An 18,461-nucleotide genomic window follows, 5' to 3' on the forward strand; every position below is an offset into this window, starting at 1 on the left:
GGGGTTGCCCAGCGGTCTGCCCTGAGATGGTTCAAAGGCTAGGAGGACAGGGTGTCCTGGCTCCAGAAAGCAGAAAGGGGAAAATGAAGCTCGTCTGGCTAGAATGGAAGAAGCAATGGGAGCCCAGGGAGGGACTGTTCAGGGCTGTGGCCCTGAGCTCTTACCAGCAGCGCCTCTTATTCCGCCATCTTGCTTTGAGGCCAGACAACTGCACTCTTAGCAGCCCTGACTCTACTGCATTCCCCACAAGTGCCTCTTGTCCACCTGTTTCCTGGGCGACAGGACAGACCACGGGTTATGTAATCAAGGGTTAAGTTCCCCAGTGACTTCCCTTAAAGGAGCAAGAGAGGTTACCTTGTCTCAGTATCTGGGGAGACCTTGAGAGAAAACAGTTAGACCAATGGGCAGTCTAGGCTGCATACATCCTGGGGATACAGGGTTTATTCTCTCCACCAGTCTAGGGAAATCCACCTGTGTGTGTGTGTGTGTGTGTGTGAGAGAGAGAGAGAGAGAGAGAGTCGATCAGTCGTGTCTGACTCTGCAACTCCATGGACTGTAGCCCACCAGGCTCCTCTGTCCAAGGGATTCTCCAGGCAAGAGTACTGCAGTGGGTTGCCATTTCCTTCTCTAAGGGAAATCCACCTGCAGACTGGTTGTTCTGTGGAACAGTAAGAGCTGCTGCTGCTGCTGCTGCTAAGTTGTTTCAGTCGTGTCCGACTCTGTGCGACCCCATAGATGGCAGCCCACGAGGCTCCGCCATCTCTGGGATTCTCCAGGCAAGAACACTGGAGTGGGTTGCCAGTTCCTTCTCCAATGCATGAAACTGAAAAGTGAAAGTGAAGTCGCTCAGTTGTGTCAGACTGGTAGCGACCCCATGGACTGCAGCCCACCAGGCTCCTCCATCCATGGGATTTTCCAGGCAAGAGTACTGGAGTGGGGTGCCTTCTCCACAGTAAGAGACTAGTTGCTAAAAGCCCAGGGCAGGATGAGATCTACCTGGTAACTGATGATGCTGGGCTGAGATGCTCAATGATTTGTCTCTGTACTTGTCCCCGCCTACCTAGGCAATCTGACAATTCTCAGTTTGGAATGCTCAGATGATCTGGCAAGGAACAGGTTTATCTCAGGCCTTAGTAGCCCCAAATTGCTCATTTAGAGAGCATCAAGGGGCCCCGGGCAATACCACATTCCCACTTAGTGTGTGGAGATCCTCTACCCAGGCTGGGACTTCTGGGGTAGACGAAGACCCAGGGCCCCTGGAGGAGCTGGTCCAGGGGACCGAACTCCCCGTGTCTCCCCAGAGCAGAGCATGACTGTCCTCCTGTCGCTGCTGCTGGGCTTCAGCCTGGGCTGCACCGCAGCAGGTAAGGACTCTCCCTTCCTCTGTTCCCTTTGTATTGGGGGGTTCTGTTTTGCTATTGGATTCGGATACCCCAAAGCAGTCTGCTGCTGCTGCTAAGTCACTTTAGTCGTGTCCGACTCTCTGTGACTCCATAGACAGCAGCCCACCAGGCTCCCCCGTCCCTGGGATTCTCCAGGCAAGAACACTGGAGTGGATTGCCGTTTCCTTCTCCAATGCATGAAAGTGAAAAGTGAAAGTGAAACCACTCAGTCGTGTCCGACCCTCAGCGACCCCATGGACTGCAGCCTGCCAGGCTCCTCCATCCATGGGATTTTCCAGGCAAGAGTACTGGAGTGGGGTGCCATTGCCTTCTCTGCCAAAGCAGTCTATCTCCCTATTATATACTCCCACAGCACTTTGTACTGTAGCTTTGCAGCAATTTTTTGAATTTATATTTTTAAATTGAAGTATTGTTGATTTACAATATTGTGTTAATTTCTGCTGAGCAAAGAGACTCAGTTACGCACATGTATAGTTCTTTTTATATCCTTTTCCATTATGGTTTATCCCAGGTGTTACTCTAGCTGCCAGAGCTACACAGTAGAAACTTGTTCATCCGTGTAGAAAATTTAATGTAATTAAGTTGTGTAATTATTTGTGTAACAGATATCTCTTGCTGGAATGTAGGCAAAGGTGATGACGGCCCTGTTGATAACTGCTGTGTCCCCAGTTCCTCGAACGGTGTCTGGCACACTGCGAGTACTCCAGATATACATGTGGCATGGATATTTAATAATGTATCCAGCACAGAACAAGCCTGACTTTTTCCTTTGACCCCTTTTCTCACTCAGTCATTGGCCTTACTGAAAGTCTTAATCCTGGGTAAATCGTTGGGTTTAAACATGCAAATAATTTTGGGTCACTTGTGTCTCCATGCTGAGTCTTATGTAAAGAGGAAATGGGATCTAGGAACTTCTCTGTTAGGATCACCTAGTCCCTGAATCCGGAGAAGGCAATGGCACCCCACTCCAGTACTCTTGCCTGGAAAATCCCATGGATGGAGGAGCCTGGTGGGCTGCAGTCCATGGGGTCGCTAAGAGTCGGACACGACTGAGTGACTTCACTTTCACTTTTCAGTTTCATGCATTGGAGAAGGAACTGGCAACCCACTCCAGTGTTCTTGCCTGGAGAACCCCAGGGACAGGGGAGCCTGGTGGGCTGCCGTCAATGGGGTCACACAGAGTTGGACATGACTGAAGCGACTTAGCAGCAGCAGCAGCAGTCCCTGAATCAGGACTTGCAGAGACTCCTGTTCGTGAGTTTGGTGAGCAGATGATGCCTCAGGCAGGAAGCCTGCACCCTCCTTACCGGATGTAACTGAGCCTTGGGCTCTGGCAGAGGACCCTGAGCCACCCCCTTTCTCTGGCTCCTACAGGTGGTTTTGTGGCACACGTGGAAAGCACCTGTGTGTTGGACGATGATGGGAATCCGAAAGACTTCTCGTATTGCATCTCCTTCAACAAGGATTTGCTGACCTGCTGGGATCCCTTGCAGACCAGTATGGTTCCTCGTGAATTTGGGGTGCTGAACGGCTTGGCCCGGTACCTCTCACAGTTCCTCAACAATAATAGTTACCTGATCCAGCGCTTGTCCAATGGTCTGCAGAACTGTGCCGCGCACACCCAGCCCTTCTGGAGCTCTCTGACCCACAGGACACGTAAGGAGAGAGGGGTGCAGAGGGGCGGTGAGGAGAGGGGAGGCCGCGAAGGCTCCCTCTGTTGATAGGGGGTTTGAGATGTGGGCAGAAAAGAAGCAGAAAAATGGGAGCACCTGTGATGTAGAAAGAGAGGGAAACAAGGGGGTTGACAGGGGTGGGGCTGGAATGCAAACCAGGTGGTGATATTTGAGCAGGCAAGGAGCTTCTGCAGGGAGAGTAAAAATGTTTTCCTTCGATTCAGGGCATCTCAGGAGACAGATCCAAGTTCAGCCAGGGGTTGAACTGTCAGAAGAACCAGAATGGCTTTCCCCAAAGTGCTTGTGCCTCTGTATCCCAGGTTCTGGTGTCCCGGGTCTAAGATGGGCCCAGGCATGGGACAATTTGGAAAGCCTCCCAGGGAATTCTGAAGCAAAGTGAAAGTGAAAGTCGCTCAGTCATGTCCGACTCTTCGCGACCCCATGGACTATACAGTCCGTGGAATTCTCCAAGCCAGAATACTGGAGTGGGTAGCCTTTCCCTTCTCCAGGGAATCTTCCCAATCCCGGGATCAAACCCAGGTCTCCCACGTTGCAGGCAGATTCTTTACCAGCTGAGCCACAAGGGAAGCAAACTCTCTCCCTAATCACTTGCATAGAGAATGACTTGAGATTGGCAAAAAAAAACAAAACAAAAACCCAAACTTGAAGTTCTCTATCTTAAAAAGTATTGTGTCTCAAGATATCATTTCTCAGAATTGCCTGGGAAGGTGCTTGTTAAAAACGCAAGTCCTGGGACTTCCCTGGTGGTCCAGTGGTTAAGAATCAGTGCTTCCAGTGCAGGGGGCACAGGTTCAATCCCTGGTCAGGGAACTAGGATCCTGAAAGCGGTGTGGCACAGCCAAAAACAAAAACAGAAATAAATTTAAAATAAAAACATAAAAATAAAAATGCAAGTCCTTGAGAGCTACTGCAGATCTGTTGAATAAAAATATCCAGGGATACAGGCTAGGGAATCTGCGTTTTAACACAGTATCTTGGATTTTTATTGAGGATTTTATTTGAAAGACACCCAAGCAAGCTGAAGGGTCACCTAGAAAAATAAATTACTAACAGACGGCAATATGAATGATCTGATGAATTAGGGTCCACCCTTATCCAAATTTAAGAGTTGGTCCTGAATTAGTCTTGCTTCCTTAAACTATTCAGGCTTGCCAGATGGCACAGTGGTAAAGAATCTGCCTGCCAATGCAGGAGACTCTTGAGATAGGGGTTCAATCCCTGGATCAGGAAGATCCCCTGGCGTAGGAAATGGCAATCCATTCCAGTCTTCTTGCCTGGGAAATCCCATGGACAGAGGAGACTGGCAGGCTACGGTCCACAAGCTCGCAAAGAGTCAGACACGACTGAGCACGCACACATGCCTTAAACTCTTCAAGGAAAAAATACTTTTTTTACTGAGTTAATCTGTTCAATGAGATTTGAGGACAAGGGTGTTTTCCTACTTTGCTCACCCCCACCTCTAAGTCTGGATGACAATTTGCTTTTATGTACTTGCAATGAATACAATGCCTTCTGAAACAGCTTGCAGTTCAGCCCCAGCTTTTACTTACGGTGACCAAACAGGATTTTGGAGGAACAAGAAAGGAAGGAGCAGGGATGGAGTGGGAGACAGGAAAGAGTACAGAGGAATATATTCCAGCTTCTCATTTTCAGAGGGATGTGTGCAGGCCTGGGGTGAGGGCCGGCAGGGTAGGTGGGCAAAATCCAAGAAGCATTGAAGTAGGAGAGAAACCAGGTTGGAGGAAAAGCCAGGGTGGTGCCCTCCTTCGTGACTGTTTTTTCCTCCTGTGCAGGCCCACCGACCGTGCAGGTAGCCAAAACCACTCCTTTTAACACGAGGGAGTCTGTGATGCTGGCCTGCTATGTGTGGGGCTTCTATCCAGCGGACGTGGCCATCACGTGGAGGAGGAACGGGCAGGAGGTCCTCCCACACGGCAGGGCCTGGAGGATCGCCCAGCCCAACGGAGACTGGACATACCAGACCGTCTCCCATCTGGCCACAACCCCCTCTTTTGGGGATACCTACACCTGTGTGGTCGAGCACATTGGGGCTCCTGAACTCATCCTTCAGGACTGGAGTAAGTGTGTAGCAGGCGGGAGGAATTAGCATTAAAGCAGAGAGCTACTGGAATTCCCTGGCAGTCCAGTGGCTAAGATTCTTCGCTTCCACTTGCAGGGGGGCCAGGTTTGATCCCTGGTCGGGGAATTGAGACCCCCACATGTTGCTCTAGCGTGGCTGACAACAACAACAACAAAAAAGCAGAGAGCTACTGCAAGTGGGTGGTTGTAAAAAGAACACCAATACTTTGGCAGAGGGAATAAGCTGTAGAGAGGTCCACGGTACAGGGAAGAGAGGGAGATGCTGAAAATGAGTGAGTCTGGAGGAACTCGTGGAGAGTTCTCGACCAGAGATGGGGCCAGGGGATACTGGGACAGAAAGCGTTAATCATCCTTGCTGTTGCTATGGTGCTGTGGTTGGTGTTCTGTGCTTGTTGGAAGGTGGGAGGGGAGCCTGATTGTCCTGAAAAGAGGAAGTCGATTTGGTAACCATATTTTCAGAACCCCAAATTGTGATGCAATATTCTAGGATCTTCAGATTTCCACTGTTGTCAAGTCAGGGATGGGAACTGGAGAAATAAAGATCTCAGGAGAGCGAGGACCCTCTTGGTGTCAGAGAGGGGAAGCCAAGGCTGACAGAGGCTTTGATGTGCATGCTTGGGGGCTACGGCGTCAAGCCAATCATCGCTGTTTGAACCCCAGGACTGGAGATAGTTAAAGGAAAGGAATTTGGGAGGGGGACAGGATTCAGACTAGGACCAGCCCCAGGATGTAGGGGCTGTGGAGGTGGGGCAGAGACAGATTCTGGAAGGACCCATGGCCAATCTGAAAGTGGACAGGTAGAGACACCTAAGCCCTCGGATAGCAAGAACTGCAGAAAGGAAAGGTGGAAAGACAATTTAATGGGAAAATGCTCGAATAAAGCAGTCAAGGGAGCAAGTATTGTCACCACAGGCAAATGAAGAGAGGAGTGGGGGGGCCCTCCATTCTTTGGTCAGGGTGCCTTTGGGGTGAAGAAAGAAAACGGGAAGCCTGGAGGGCCCCCACGGTCTCAGAGAGCATCTGGAAGCCGGGGTACAAACCTGGGGAGAGGGGTTCCTCAGGGACCTGCAGGAACAGAGACCCACGGGACAGGGGTTTTGAGGAAAGGCTGCTTGCTCGGGCCTGGATTGGTGTGAGGCCTGGGCCGCGGATGAGCACCTCTGAAGCTCTGGGCGGAGGTCGCAGGCAGCGAAGGCACTCTGGGGACCAGCTCTGGGAACCGGTTGCAGTTCAGTTCCTGTTTCCGCAGCTCCTGGGCTGTTGCCTGCGCAGACGGTGAAGGTTTCTGTGGCTCTGGTAATGCTGGTCCTGGGTCTCATCATCTTCGTTTTTGGTCTGCACAGTTGGCGGAGAGCCACCTCCTCCGGTGAGTGAGCCTCCCGAAACGTCAGTCCCAACCTCTGCTCTCTTTGGGTTTGTGACTGGTTCTCCCGTGGCGTCCCCCATTGCCATGGAGGAGACTTTCATCCACCAGGCCCGTCCTGGGCGGGAGGGATCAACTGAGAGATGGGGATCGACATCTACACACTACTGTGGATAAAACAGATCACTAATAGGAACCTGCTGAATAGCACAGAAAACTCCTCGGTGCTCTGCAGTGGCCTAGATGGGAAGAGAATCGAAGACGAGAGTGGGTACAGCTGTATGTGTGACCGATGCACTTTGCTGTACACTTGGAACTGAACAGCGTAAATCAACTATAGTCTAATAAAAATTAAAAAACAAGAAAAGACTGTCCTCAACTCAAATATTTTCTTCTCCTAGGCTACATTTTCCTCCCGGGGTCCACTTATCCAGAAGGTAATGTCTCTGTTGGTCTGTGTGCCTCCTGGTCCCTTGGAGGGGATGACAGAGGGCGTTATCTCCCGTGCTGACGGTGGGGGCGGTGCGCGTCCACTGGGATCAGGCTGAGTGTGATTGAAGCTGCTGCTGTTGGGCTCAGGAGCAGAAAGCAGGAGCACCGACCCCTTCCGCTTCTGCCCAACAGTGTGTCTGAATGTGGCTCCTCAGTGCTTGGTGATCTGAAATTTTCCACATCACTGTGTTAAGGGCTCTGGCATGGATGGTTACAGGGACAAACGATGGGGTCAAGTTGGCTCGAAGCGTTGAAGCGTTATTCATTTTCATTCCTTTTCATTTCTTCTGCAGGTCAGCACAATTGATAGAGGCAGAACCCTACAGCTTTCCCTCCACGTGAGAAGGATCTGAACTCTTGGGGATGCTGCTGGGGCCCTCCAGCTCCTCCAGCCCTCCACATCTTCTTGGACCCTATGGTTTCTCTATTTAATTCTTTGAATTTCCCAGTCTTCCCTATGTGAGGGCTTTCCTGGTGGCTCAGCTGGTAAAGAATCCGCCTGCAATACGGGAGACCTGGGTGTGATCCCTGGGTTGGGAAGATCCCCTGGAGAAGGGAACGGCTACCCACTTCAATATTCTGGCCTGGAGAATTCCATGGACTGTAAAGTCCATGGGGTCACGAAGAGTTGGACATGACTGAGCGACTTTCACTTCACTTCACTTCACTTCACTTCCTTATGTGAACCTTAGTAACTTGGGGAAACTCATTCCTGGTAAAAATATTCTGTAACCAAGGTGCTGTCCATATGCAGAGCCCAGGGCTAAATATCTGGGGTGAATATCATCTGGGGAGGAAGGTCAAAGACCCTCTTGGGGGCCCCCCTGTGTCACAGAGGGCGTGAGTCACTGTTGATTGTCTCTGAGGAATAAACTGGTAGAATCCTGTTTTTTTCCATGTTTTTTCCTGTGGTCCTGGGGAGGGACAGTGGGCAGTCGGGGGCTGGGCTTGATTCGCTCTTCCTGGAGCAGACGAGTTGGTGTTTCCTCCCATTTTCCCATCTGGACATGACGGAACTGGGGGCTTTCTGCTGGATAATTCATAAGAAGACTTTAAACTTTGGTGGGAGGGAGTCACAGAGTCAGAGATAGTAGGAAGTTAACAGTTTTCTGAACTCATAAGAGATCTTAATGAAGCTTAAATGAGTTCATACTTGTAATTGGCCAAGAACATTACCCGGTACCCAGCCAGCCCACCGCGGCGAAGTTAGCTGTTAGCAGTCACTCTACTTTCCGGGCCAGGCTTCCTACCAGCTTGCTTGCTCTGTTTCATTTGATCTTCATCACAACTCAGGTAGTCAGGGTTCAAGGGGCAGAGCTCAACTTCAGATCTGAATTCTGGGCTGTTATTCCTTCCACAACCAGCATAGGAAAGGGACCACAGCTCGAGTGCTTGTAGGCACTGGGTAGGTGCTTTATGCTGTATCTCATTCATGCTCCACAATCACCCAGTAAGGGGGAAGTGGTCTCCTCCAAGTCCCGAGATGAAAGTGAGGTTCAGAGAGGTTAAATAGCTTGCCCAAGATCGAACAGCAAATTCTCTACAGGATGTCGGTCTGCCTGAGCTGGAAGTAACTAGGCTGCTGTATTCTGAGGACTTTCCTGCTGGTGAACATTCCATTCTTCAGAGCCCCCCTTCCATTCCCTCCACCTGGAGCTCACGGGGCATCCACCGTTTGGGGCTGGATTTCACACAGGGCAAGAGAGGTGCTTTAAAGAAAGCCGAGCACGGAAGAAGTGATGCTTTTGAACTGTGGTGTTGGAGAACACTCTTGAGAGTCCAAACTGCAAGGAGATCCAACCAGTCCATCCTAAAGCAGATCAGTCCTGAATATTCATTGGAAGGACTGATGTTGAAGCTGAAACTCCAATACTTTGGTCACCTGATGGGAAGAGCTGACTCATTTGAAAAGACCCTGGTGCTGGGAAAGATTGAAGGCAGGAGGAGAAGGGGACGACAGAGGACGAGATGGTTGGATGGCATCACCAACTCAATGGACATGGGTATGGTGGACTCTGGGAGTTGGTGATGGACAGGGAGGCCTGGCGTGCTGCAGTCCATGGGGTCGCAAAGACATGACCGCAACTGAACTGAACTGAACTGGAGAGGTGCTGATCATTCCCAGTGAAGGGCGACACCTGCTGGGCCCAGGTGGCATTGTCTTTGGAATGAGAGTTGGATTCTAGAAAGAAACCAGAAATGAAAACAGATACTGGAGGAGTTTAGCCTAACAGAAAGTTGTGGACAGAGAACAAGCGGTTAAGAATGCACGTCTGCCAAAAAAGAAAAAGAAGAATACATGTCTGTGTGTGCGTGTCTATGTAGGAACATGGTAAGCAGAATCTGATGAGCTGGGAGAAGGGGTCAGAAAGACAGACAGTGTGTGGAATCTTCCTGCCTTGTCTCCAAGGTGGTCTGTGTGGGTTCCTGGTGGGTGGGATTGGGTCCCTTCCTCCCTGCATGGTCTCTGTCCTGATGGGGGCCTGGAGAACAGTGCGGGTAGCACTGATCGTACAGACTTCATATCCAAGGCAGGTGCTCAGGCATAAAAAAAGAAGAAAACAATTCCATTTGCAGCAACATGGATGGGCCTAGAGATTATTTTACTAAGTGAAGTCAGAAAGAGGAAGACAAATACCATGTGATATCACTTACATGTGGAATCTAAAATAAGATACAAATGAACTTATCAATGAAACAGACTCACAGATACAGAGAATGGATGGAGGGTTGCCAAGAGGTGGGCTTGGGAGAGGGACAGATTGGGAATTTGGGGTTGGCAGATGCAAATTATTGTATATAGAATGGATAAACAACAAGGTCCTACTGTAGAGCCCAGGGAGCTATAGTCAGTATCCTGTGATAAATCATAACGGAAAAGAATATAAAAAAGGATGCGTATATATAAACTCCGGGAGTTGGTGATGGACAGGGAGACTGGGGTGCTGCAGTCCATGGGGCTGCAAAGAGTCGGACACAACTGAACAACTGAACTGAACTGATATGTGTGTGTGTGTGTATAACTGAATCACTTTGCTGTACAGCAGAAATTAACGTTGTAAATCAACTATGCTTCAATTGAAAAAAAAAGTAGGTGCTCAGGGTTTGTCTAGTCAGTGAGTTGATTTCCACTATGTCCATGCTTTCCCCAGAAAGGTCCTTGTGATCAAGGCCCCTCTTCTGGAAGGAGTTTCACCAGAAAGTCAATGGAACGGGAAAATGCTCCTGAGTTCAAAATGGCTCTTCTCTGAGCTGGGCCATGTAAGGTAGGAAGCAGTAGGGTGCTCTGTGCTGTGATTGGTGAGTGTAGGCTCAGAAACAAATCCCTACAAATTTTATCAATTTTATGTTTTATTGAAAAAAGGTTTTTATAGGGACTTCCCTGGCAGTGCAGTGGTTAAGACCCCAGGCTTCCACTTCAGGGTGCTTGGGTTCGATCCCTGGTCAGGGAACTAAGATCCCAAATGCTGTGCAGTGCAGCAAAAAAAAAAAAAAAAAGGAAACGGTTTTTATGTAACATTTAGTTAATTAGCTTGTGTATCATGTAAACAATCTATCGTCTCTCTGCAACTCTGAGCTTTAAGATCTTGCCGTCTGAAGCCTTGCCATATCCTTTCATTTCCACTTTTCTGTTCACTGTTATTTTGTTTGCTTGACAAAGTCAATTCCTTCTGAAATTCTAGTCTAGTCTGGGGCGGGGCTTTGGTCTATGCTTGGCCATTTGTGAAGGAGACGCTGTACATTTGGAGGGTGTGAGTGTGGCCTCAGCTGTGGAAATCAAAGGGGCAGGACCCCAGGGGAAGAGGGAGAGAGGCAGCTAATGAGTATGCCTCCAGTCCCCCTCTGGAGACCCCAGGCACGCTTGCTCTGCCCTAATCTTACTGGGTTTTGTTTTATAGGGAAGGCTGTCCTCTTTCAGATGGGGAGCTGGAAAAAAAAAAAAAACCACGTAGATCTCCTGGGATCCAGGAAACCAGATTACAAGGGGAGAGAAAGGAGGATGTGTGTGCTACCCAGGCAAGTGAGTGGAGCCTGGAAGGAAGGCAGAATGATGGGTCACCTCTAGGACTGTGTGAGGGGAGTAAAATGCTGCATACCGCAAAGTGCCAGAAAGGGGTGTGTGTGTGTGAGAGAGAGAGAGAAAGAGCTGGGCTTTTACATTATGTCTAATACAAGTGGCTCAACGATTGTTCTCTCCCTTCAATGTCTTCTTTGTTTTAAAAACCGAACTGGGAGCAGGGAATTGACTTTGAAGGTCATCTAGTCCAACTCTCAGAGCATAGTGGACATGCGTCTGTGTCCATGAGGGCAGATACCAACGCTTTAGTCAAAGGTGTTGACCCCAAGTTTGAGGCTCTCTGGGCCCTTGAACACGATGGGAATAAAACCAGATGCACCCCCACCTGAAAAGAACACAACATTGTAAGCCAACTATGCGCTAATAAAATTTTAAAATGTAAAAGGGAAAAACGAAGGGAACACCAAGGATTTCCAGCAACCCAGGAAGCCAGGAGAGAGGCAGGGAACAGATTTCCCCTTAGAGTCTCCAGGGAGGACCAGTCCTCTCAGCAGCTTGATCTTGGACTTCTGGGCTTCTTAGCTGTGTGAGAATCAATTTCTGCTCCACCCCGTTTTTTGTAAAGCATCAAATGCACCCCAGGAGGCTGTGTCCTCGGGGCACCATGTTCCAGGTACTTGGCTTCCTTACTGCACGTTCATGGGAAAGGAGCAGATAGGCATTGGTAGCTAATCTCACTGTTCATTTAGGAAAAATAATTTAGGGAAATTATTTTTAGATCATCATCTCAAGTAATTCTGTTTCCCCAGTAAAATCAGATGGATCAGAGGACAAACGAGGGTGGAGTGGAACCTTGGTCGTGGTTGGAGTGCCTGCTATTCCCAAGAGTCCTCAAACTGCCCTGGAGCAGGGCCTGGGGGATTCCTTCTGGGTGTGGAAACCAAGCAGCTTGCCAGTGGAGCTTCCAGGCATGGAGGCCCTTGTCTCCTGGTGCTTATAGAGACTCCAGCTTCCACAACCTACCCTGAGTTCCACTTCCAACAGCTGCTCATCAAGGGAGGGGCAGCCAAGAAACCACCCAAGTCAAGATTAAAGGGACCTGAGACACAGATGTATAGAACAGTCTTTTGGACTCTGTGGGAGAGGGAGAGGGTGGGATGATTTGGGAGAATGGCATTGAAACATGTATAATATCATATATGAAACGAATCACCAGTCCAGGTTCGATGCATGATACTGGATGCTCGGGGCTGGTGCACTGGGACAACCCAGAGGGATGGTATGGGGAGAGAAGTGGGAGGGGGGTTCAGGATGGGGAACACGTCTACACCCGTGGCAGATTCATGTTGATGTATGGCAAAACCAATACAATATTGTAATTAGCCTCCAATTAAAATAAATAAACTTATATTAGAAAAAAAGATTAAAGGGACCTGAGAAACTTAGGAGATTAGGAGACAGACTGCCTGAGAAGAGTTTAAGGAAGTGCTAGCCTTGTTCCCACAACTGAGGCTTCCCTGGTGGCTCAGAGGGTAAGGAATCTTGCCTGTAATGTGGGAGACCTGGCCCTGGATTGGGAAGATCCCCTGGAGAAGGAAATGGCAACCCGCTCCAGCATTCTTGCCTGGAAAATCCCATGGACAGAGAAGCCTGGCGGGCTACACAGTCCAGGGCCAGGTCACAAAGAGTTGGACATGACTTCACTAGCCTTGTTCCCACCCTAATCTTGTTAGACCTCACCTTTGACCCACCTTTATAAAAATCCTCATCAAATCCTCCCGGGTGGCAACAGTTTTTCAAGGCAGAAGCCTGGTGTGTCTCCCTTTGGCTGGCAAAGTAATAAAGTGATCCTTTTCTACCTCACCCAAAACTGTGTCTCCGGGATCTGATTTGGCACCAGCTACAGAGAGGCCGAAAAAGCTAGTGGAGGTGATGGAATTCCAGTTGAGCTATTTCAAATCCTGAAAGATGATGCTGTGAAAGTGCTGCACTCAATATGCCAGCAAATTTGGAAAACTCAGCAGTGGCCACAGGACTGGAGAAGGTCAGTTTTCATTCCAATCCCAAAGAAAGGCAACGCCAAAGAATGCTCAAACTACCGCACAATTGCACTCATCTCACACGCTAGTAAAGTAATGCTCAAAATTCTCCAAGCCAGGCTTCAGCAATACGTGAACCATGAACTTCCAGATGTTCAAGCTGGTTTTAGAAAAGGCAGAGGAACCAGAGATCAAATTGCCAACATCCGCTGGATCATCGAAAAAGCAAGAGAGTTCTGGAAAAACATCTATTTCTGCTTTACTGACTATGCCAAAGCCTTTGACTGTGTGGATCACAATAAACTGTGGAAAATTCTGAAAGAGATGGAAATACCAGACCATCTGACATGCCTCTTGAGAAACCTATATGCAGGTCAGGAAGCAACAGAACTGGACATGAACAACAGACTGGTTCCAAATAGGAAAAGGAGTATGTCAAGGCTGTATATTGTCACCCTGCTTATTTAACTTATATGCAGAGTATATCATGAGAAACACTGGGCTGGAAGAAGCACAAGCTGGAATCAAGATTGCTGGGAGAAATATCAATAACCTCAGATATGCAGATGACACCACCCTTATGGCAGAAAATGAAGAGGAACTAAAAAGCCTCTTGATGAAACTGAAAGAGGAGAGTGAAAAAGTTGGCTTAAAGCTCAACATTCAGAAAATGAAGATCATGGCATCTGGTCCCATTACTTCATAGGAAATAGATGTGGAAACAGTGGAAACAGTGGAAACAGTGGCAGACTTTATTTTTTTTGGCTCCAAAATCACTGCAGATGGTGATTGCAGCCATGAAATTAAAAGATGCTTGTTCCTTGGAAGGAAAGTTATGACCAACCTAGATAGCATATTGAAAAGCAGAGATATTACTTTGCCAACAAAGGTCCGTCTAGTCAAGGCTATGGTTTTTCCAGTGTTCATGTATTGGATGTGAGAGTTGGACTGTGAAGAAAGCTGAGTGCTGAAGAATTGATGCTTTTGAACTGTGGTGTTGGAGAAGACTCTTGAGTCCCTTGGACTGCAAGGAGATCCAACCAGTCCATTCTGAAGGAGATCAGTCCTGGGTGTTCATTGGAAGGACTGATGCTGAAGCTGAAACTCCAGTACTTTGGCCACCTCATGCTAAGAGTTGACTCACTGGAAAAATCCCTGATGCTGGGAGGGATTGAGGGCAGGAGGAGAAGGGGACGCCAGAGGATGAGATGGCTGGATGGCATCACTGACTCGATGGACATGAGTTTGAGTGAACTCCGGGAGTTGGTGATGGACAGGGAGGCCTGGCGTGCTGTGATTTATGAGGTCACAAAGAATCGGACATGACTGAGCGACTGAACTGACTGACTGACAGAGAGGCCGAGCTTTCGGCCACAGAGCTTCTGGCCACCTCTTGGCCAGACTGGCCCCTGGGGGCTGCAGCAAGAGGCCCCGAGTTCAGAGTGTACTCCTAGACCGGGACTCACTGACTCTCCTGACCCTGTCTCTCCCTCTTTTCTGTTGCACATGAGGCTTCTAAAGAGGGAGGCTTCTAAGCAGGGCAGGGAATGAAGACATAAGTGACTTTCATTGTCACTTTCAAATGTCTCTTATTTCAGGGCCCTCAACCAGGATAGTTCAAGGAGAGTCTGTTTACAAGGAAGCGGCTGGAGGACAGGACAGTAGCACCAGCCTAGCCCCGCCCGCAATGGGAGGGGATGTCAGAACCCAGAGGAGGATGAATCCTGTAGCGTACCCGCCTTGCCAGCAGATGCCCTTCAGCCCAGAGACGCAGCTGGCCTAAGGTGACCTTGGAGGGTGAGAGCCAAGGGAATAAAAACCCTGACCTCCCTCTCTTCCCTTCCTCTCTGGGTGAGGCTGAAAGCAGGAGAGGCCAGGGAGCAGGAATCCTGTGATGTCATACAGACCTGCTGGTGGAGCATACAGAGGGCGGGGCCAGAAGGCAGAGGGAGGAGGTCAGCACAGTTTACAATGTGAAGGAAAGAAGCCAAGGTCGGGGCGTGTGGGTGTGTGTGTGTGGGAGACGCAAAGCCTGGGTTTCTCTGGCCTTGGACAAGACCTCAGTAGCAAGACCCGGTTTGTACTTTCCTGCTGGGAGGCCGGGTGGAGCACTCCCTTCTCCACCCCTTCCCCCGCAAGGCTCTGTAACTCTTTCTGAATCTTCCTTGTTTCTCCTACTTAGTTCACAGTAAGTTTACTGAGTTCTCAGGATTAAAGTAGAATTTTGATTGAGGTTATACTGAATATATACAGCAACGTGGGGAGAGTTGATTTCCTTTTCTTGTCAGGTCATCCCACGAAAAAGCAGAGGGTATGTCCTCATTCATTCAAATGACTTATTTGCTCTTAGATGCTTTTTCGCTGCACCATGGAGCTTGTAGGATCTTAGTTTCCCACCCAGGGATTGAACCTGGGGCCTTGGCAGTAAAAGCAGATTCCTAACCACTAGGCCACGAGGGAACTTATTATGTTTTTAAAAATTCACTTTTTCATAGTGACCAGGGTATGGCTGGTTAACTCTTGGACATTTTAGAGATTTTGTTGTGATAGGGATTGGTGTCTTATTGTAATTTTACTTTCAAGTTAGTTATTATTGGTACAGAGAAATATAGCCAATTTTTAAAAATTGTGGTAAACATTTAATGTAAAATCGACCATTTTAACCACTTTAAAGTATAAGTTTCAGTGTTAGGCACGTTCACTTGTTGCATATTTGTGTAACAAATTGCTCAAATGTCTTCATCTTGCACAACTGAGCTTCTGTACCCCTTAAACACCAATTCTCCGTGTCGCTCTCTCCCCAGCGCCTGCTGACCACTGTGCTTCTTTATGTTTTACTGAATTTGACTGCTTTAGACACCTCATGTCAACTTACAAAAATCCACAATGTGGAAGCTGCAAGTTGAGTTTTATTGGGGGCAAAATGAGGACTGTAGCCTGAGAGACAGCGCCTCAGATAGCTCTGAGAAACTGCTCCTAAGAGGCGGGGGTGGGGGGGAGGTGGCGGGGGGCGGGGGGGGGGGGAGGACAGTACATATGTGTGATTTTTGATGAAAGGAGAGTGCTTGCAACCAAGCACATATTTTTTTTTTATGAAAAGATTTTAATTGATTTAATATTTTAATTCTGAACCACAGCGCTTACACCTTGAGATTGCATTTTCTAACATAGAGAGAAAGCAGTTTAAAAGTTGATCAAGTTTGGCCAAGTTACCCTTGCTAAGCTTCTGTTTCCTCAGCTGTAAAATGATACATATCTGATAGATTGTTTTAAGAAGTGATGAGCAGGCCAGTAGCTCTGACTTTCATTTTGACTCTAGGATAATTCTTAGATTGTATCTCCTGGCACATACAACAGTGACTTATATACATCTTTGTGTTTATTACTTCATAGTAATTATTTGCACTCATTTTTATTCTAGGACATTTAGGGATTTATGGATGATTCTCCTAGTGGGGCATTGAAAGACTGTGAAAAGACCTTGCCCTTCTCATTTTTAAATGCAATATAGAGATACGTCTTCCCACTGGTTAAATGTCATTCTTTATAACCCCTAGGCCTCCTAATATTCTGCCGTATGCAGGGTGGTTATGTAGTACATATTAAATGAAAAATGTAACTCTGCCAGTGATGTCACTACATTCCAGCTCAAGAGCACTGTGCCCTCTTTGGTACACGAGCCGGGCAAGCAGGTACTGGTGTGCTGCTTGGATTCTGTGTTTTGTGTGTCCTGTTTTCTATATACAGCTACGATTTAGACAGCAATGACAATCACATATTTGCTCATGGAATAAATCTAGGTGCCACTTACAATATAGCTTATCTTGCATCTGCAAGCACATATTTTTGCAGAAGGTTTCTGCTAGTTACAGGGAACAGTCATCCCCATGAAGGATTTTAGTGCTTTTCTAGATATGAGGAGATACAAGAATTGGACTCATAAAACCAGCTCCTGAAAATATGTAACTGTCTGATCCCTGGTGGCTCAGACGGTAAAGCGTCTGCCTGCAATGCGGGAGACCTGGGTTCGATCCCTGGGTTGGGCAGATCCCCTGGAGAAGGAAATGACAACCCACTCCAGTACTCTTGCCTGGAAAATCCCATGGACGGAGGAGCCTGGTTGGCTACAGTCCATGGGGTAGCAAAGAGTCGGACAGGACTGAGCGACTTCACTTTCACTATCACGATAACTGTCTGAAGACCTGTCCTGCCAGCTTTTCCCTAAGCACAGAGTGCCTCATTTCTGTTCTCCACCCTGAACTCCTTTCAAGAGGTGTTGAAAATCAGCAGCTGCAGCAGCAGATGATGTAATCCTTGTAGAGGCAGATGGCAAGTGCCAATTTGTGGTTGACACCCATATAAGTCATACAGTACTTGTCTTTTTGTGGCTGACATTTTACTTAGCACAGTGTTCTTAAAATTCACCCATGTTGTCACATATGATAAGATTTCTTTCCTTTGTGAAAGCTGGATAATATTCCATTGTATGTATTTACCACATACTACTGTTTATCCATTCATCCATTGATGGATGTTTGTGTTGCTTCCACCTCTTGACAACTGTATATAGTGCTGCTATGAACATGAGTGTGCAAATATCTGTTCTTTTCTTGTTTTTAATCATAGGTATCCTAATGGTTGGAGAAGGAAGTGGCAACCCACTCCAGTATTCTTGCCTGGAAAATTCCTTGGACAGAGGAACCTGGCGGGCTACAGTCCATGGGGTTGCAAAGAGTCAGCCATGACTGAGCACATCAACGCATCCCAGTGGTATTTCACTGCGGTTTTGATTTACACATTTCTGATGAGGAGTAATGTAGAACGTCTTTAGATAGGCTTGTCGGCCACATCTATAGAGATGTGTCTGTTCAAGTCTTTTGCCCATTTTGTTAGTTGTTTTTGTGCATGGTCTTGTTTGTTGTTGTTGAGTTATAGGAATTTTTAAAAAATTTATTTATTTTATTTGGAGGCTAATTACTTTACAATATTGTAGTGGCTTTTAGATTCTGGATATTGCTGAAGCCATGAGTGGGGCTGAGCTCTATGAGGCTTGGCTTGGCCCCAACGCTTCCCTGGCTGCTGAGCTGAACTCCTTTTATTTTCTGATACTTGGACATTCCTGCCCTGTTCAGCTCCACAGCTCCCAGCTAGTAAGTTTCTGCTCCTTGGTGAGAATTCTGACTATTCGAATAAACCAGACACCCCACATGTATCATGTAAGTTAAAAAAAATAGATTCTAGATATTAATCCCTTAGCAGATATATGATTTGCAAATGTTACTTCTAGCCTACCAGTTTGGTTATAGTGAAGCTTCCCAGGTGGCGCTAGTGGTAAAAAAAAACCTGCCTGTC

General features: G+C 47.9%; 1 protein-coding gene across 1 annotated transcript; it reads left to right on the plus strand.

The window, feature by feature from the left end:
- Window positions 1-1,079: 1,079 nt before the first annotated feature.
- LOC102269342 (HLA class II histocompatibility antigen, DM beta chain) lies at window positions 1,080-7,939 on the plus strand. The gene is made up of 6 exons (XM_014476881.2): window positions 1,080-1,364; window positions 2,778-3,059; window positions 4,891-5,175; window positions 6,447-6,563; window positions 6,962-6,997; window positions 7,346-7,939. The coding sequence occupies exons 1-6, from the start codon at window positions 1,310-1,312 to the stop codon at window positions 7,357-7,359; spliced, it is 789 nt and encodes a 262-aa protein (XP_014332367.2). The 5' UTR covers window positions 1,080-1,309; the 3' UTR covers window positions 7,360-7,939.
- Window positions 7,940-18,461: the final 10,522 nt, after the last annotated feature.

This window comes from Bos mutus, chromosome 23, assembly GCF_027580195.1.
Source record: "Bos mutus isolate GX-2022 chromosome 23, NWIPB_WYAK_1.1, whole genome shotgun sequence".
Taxonomy (NCBI): Eukaryota; Metazoa; Chordata; class Mammalia; order Artiodactyla; family Bovidae; genus Bos; species Bos mutus.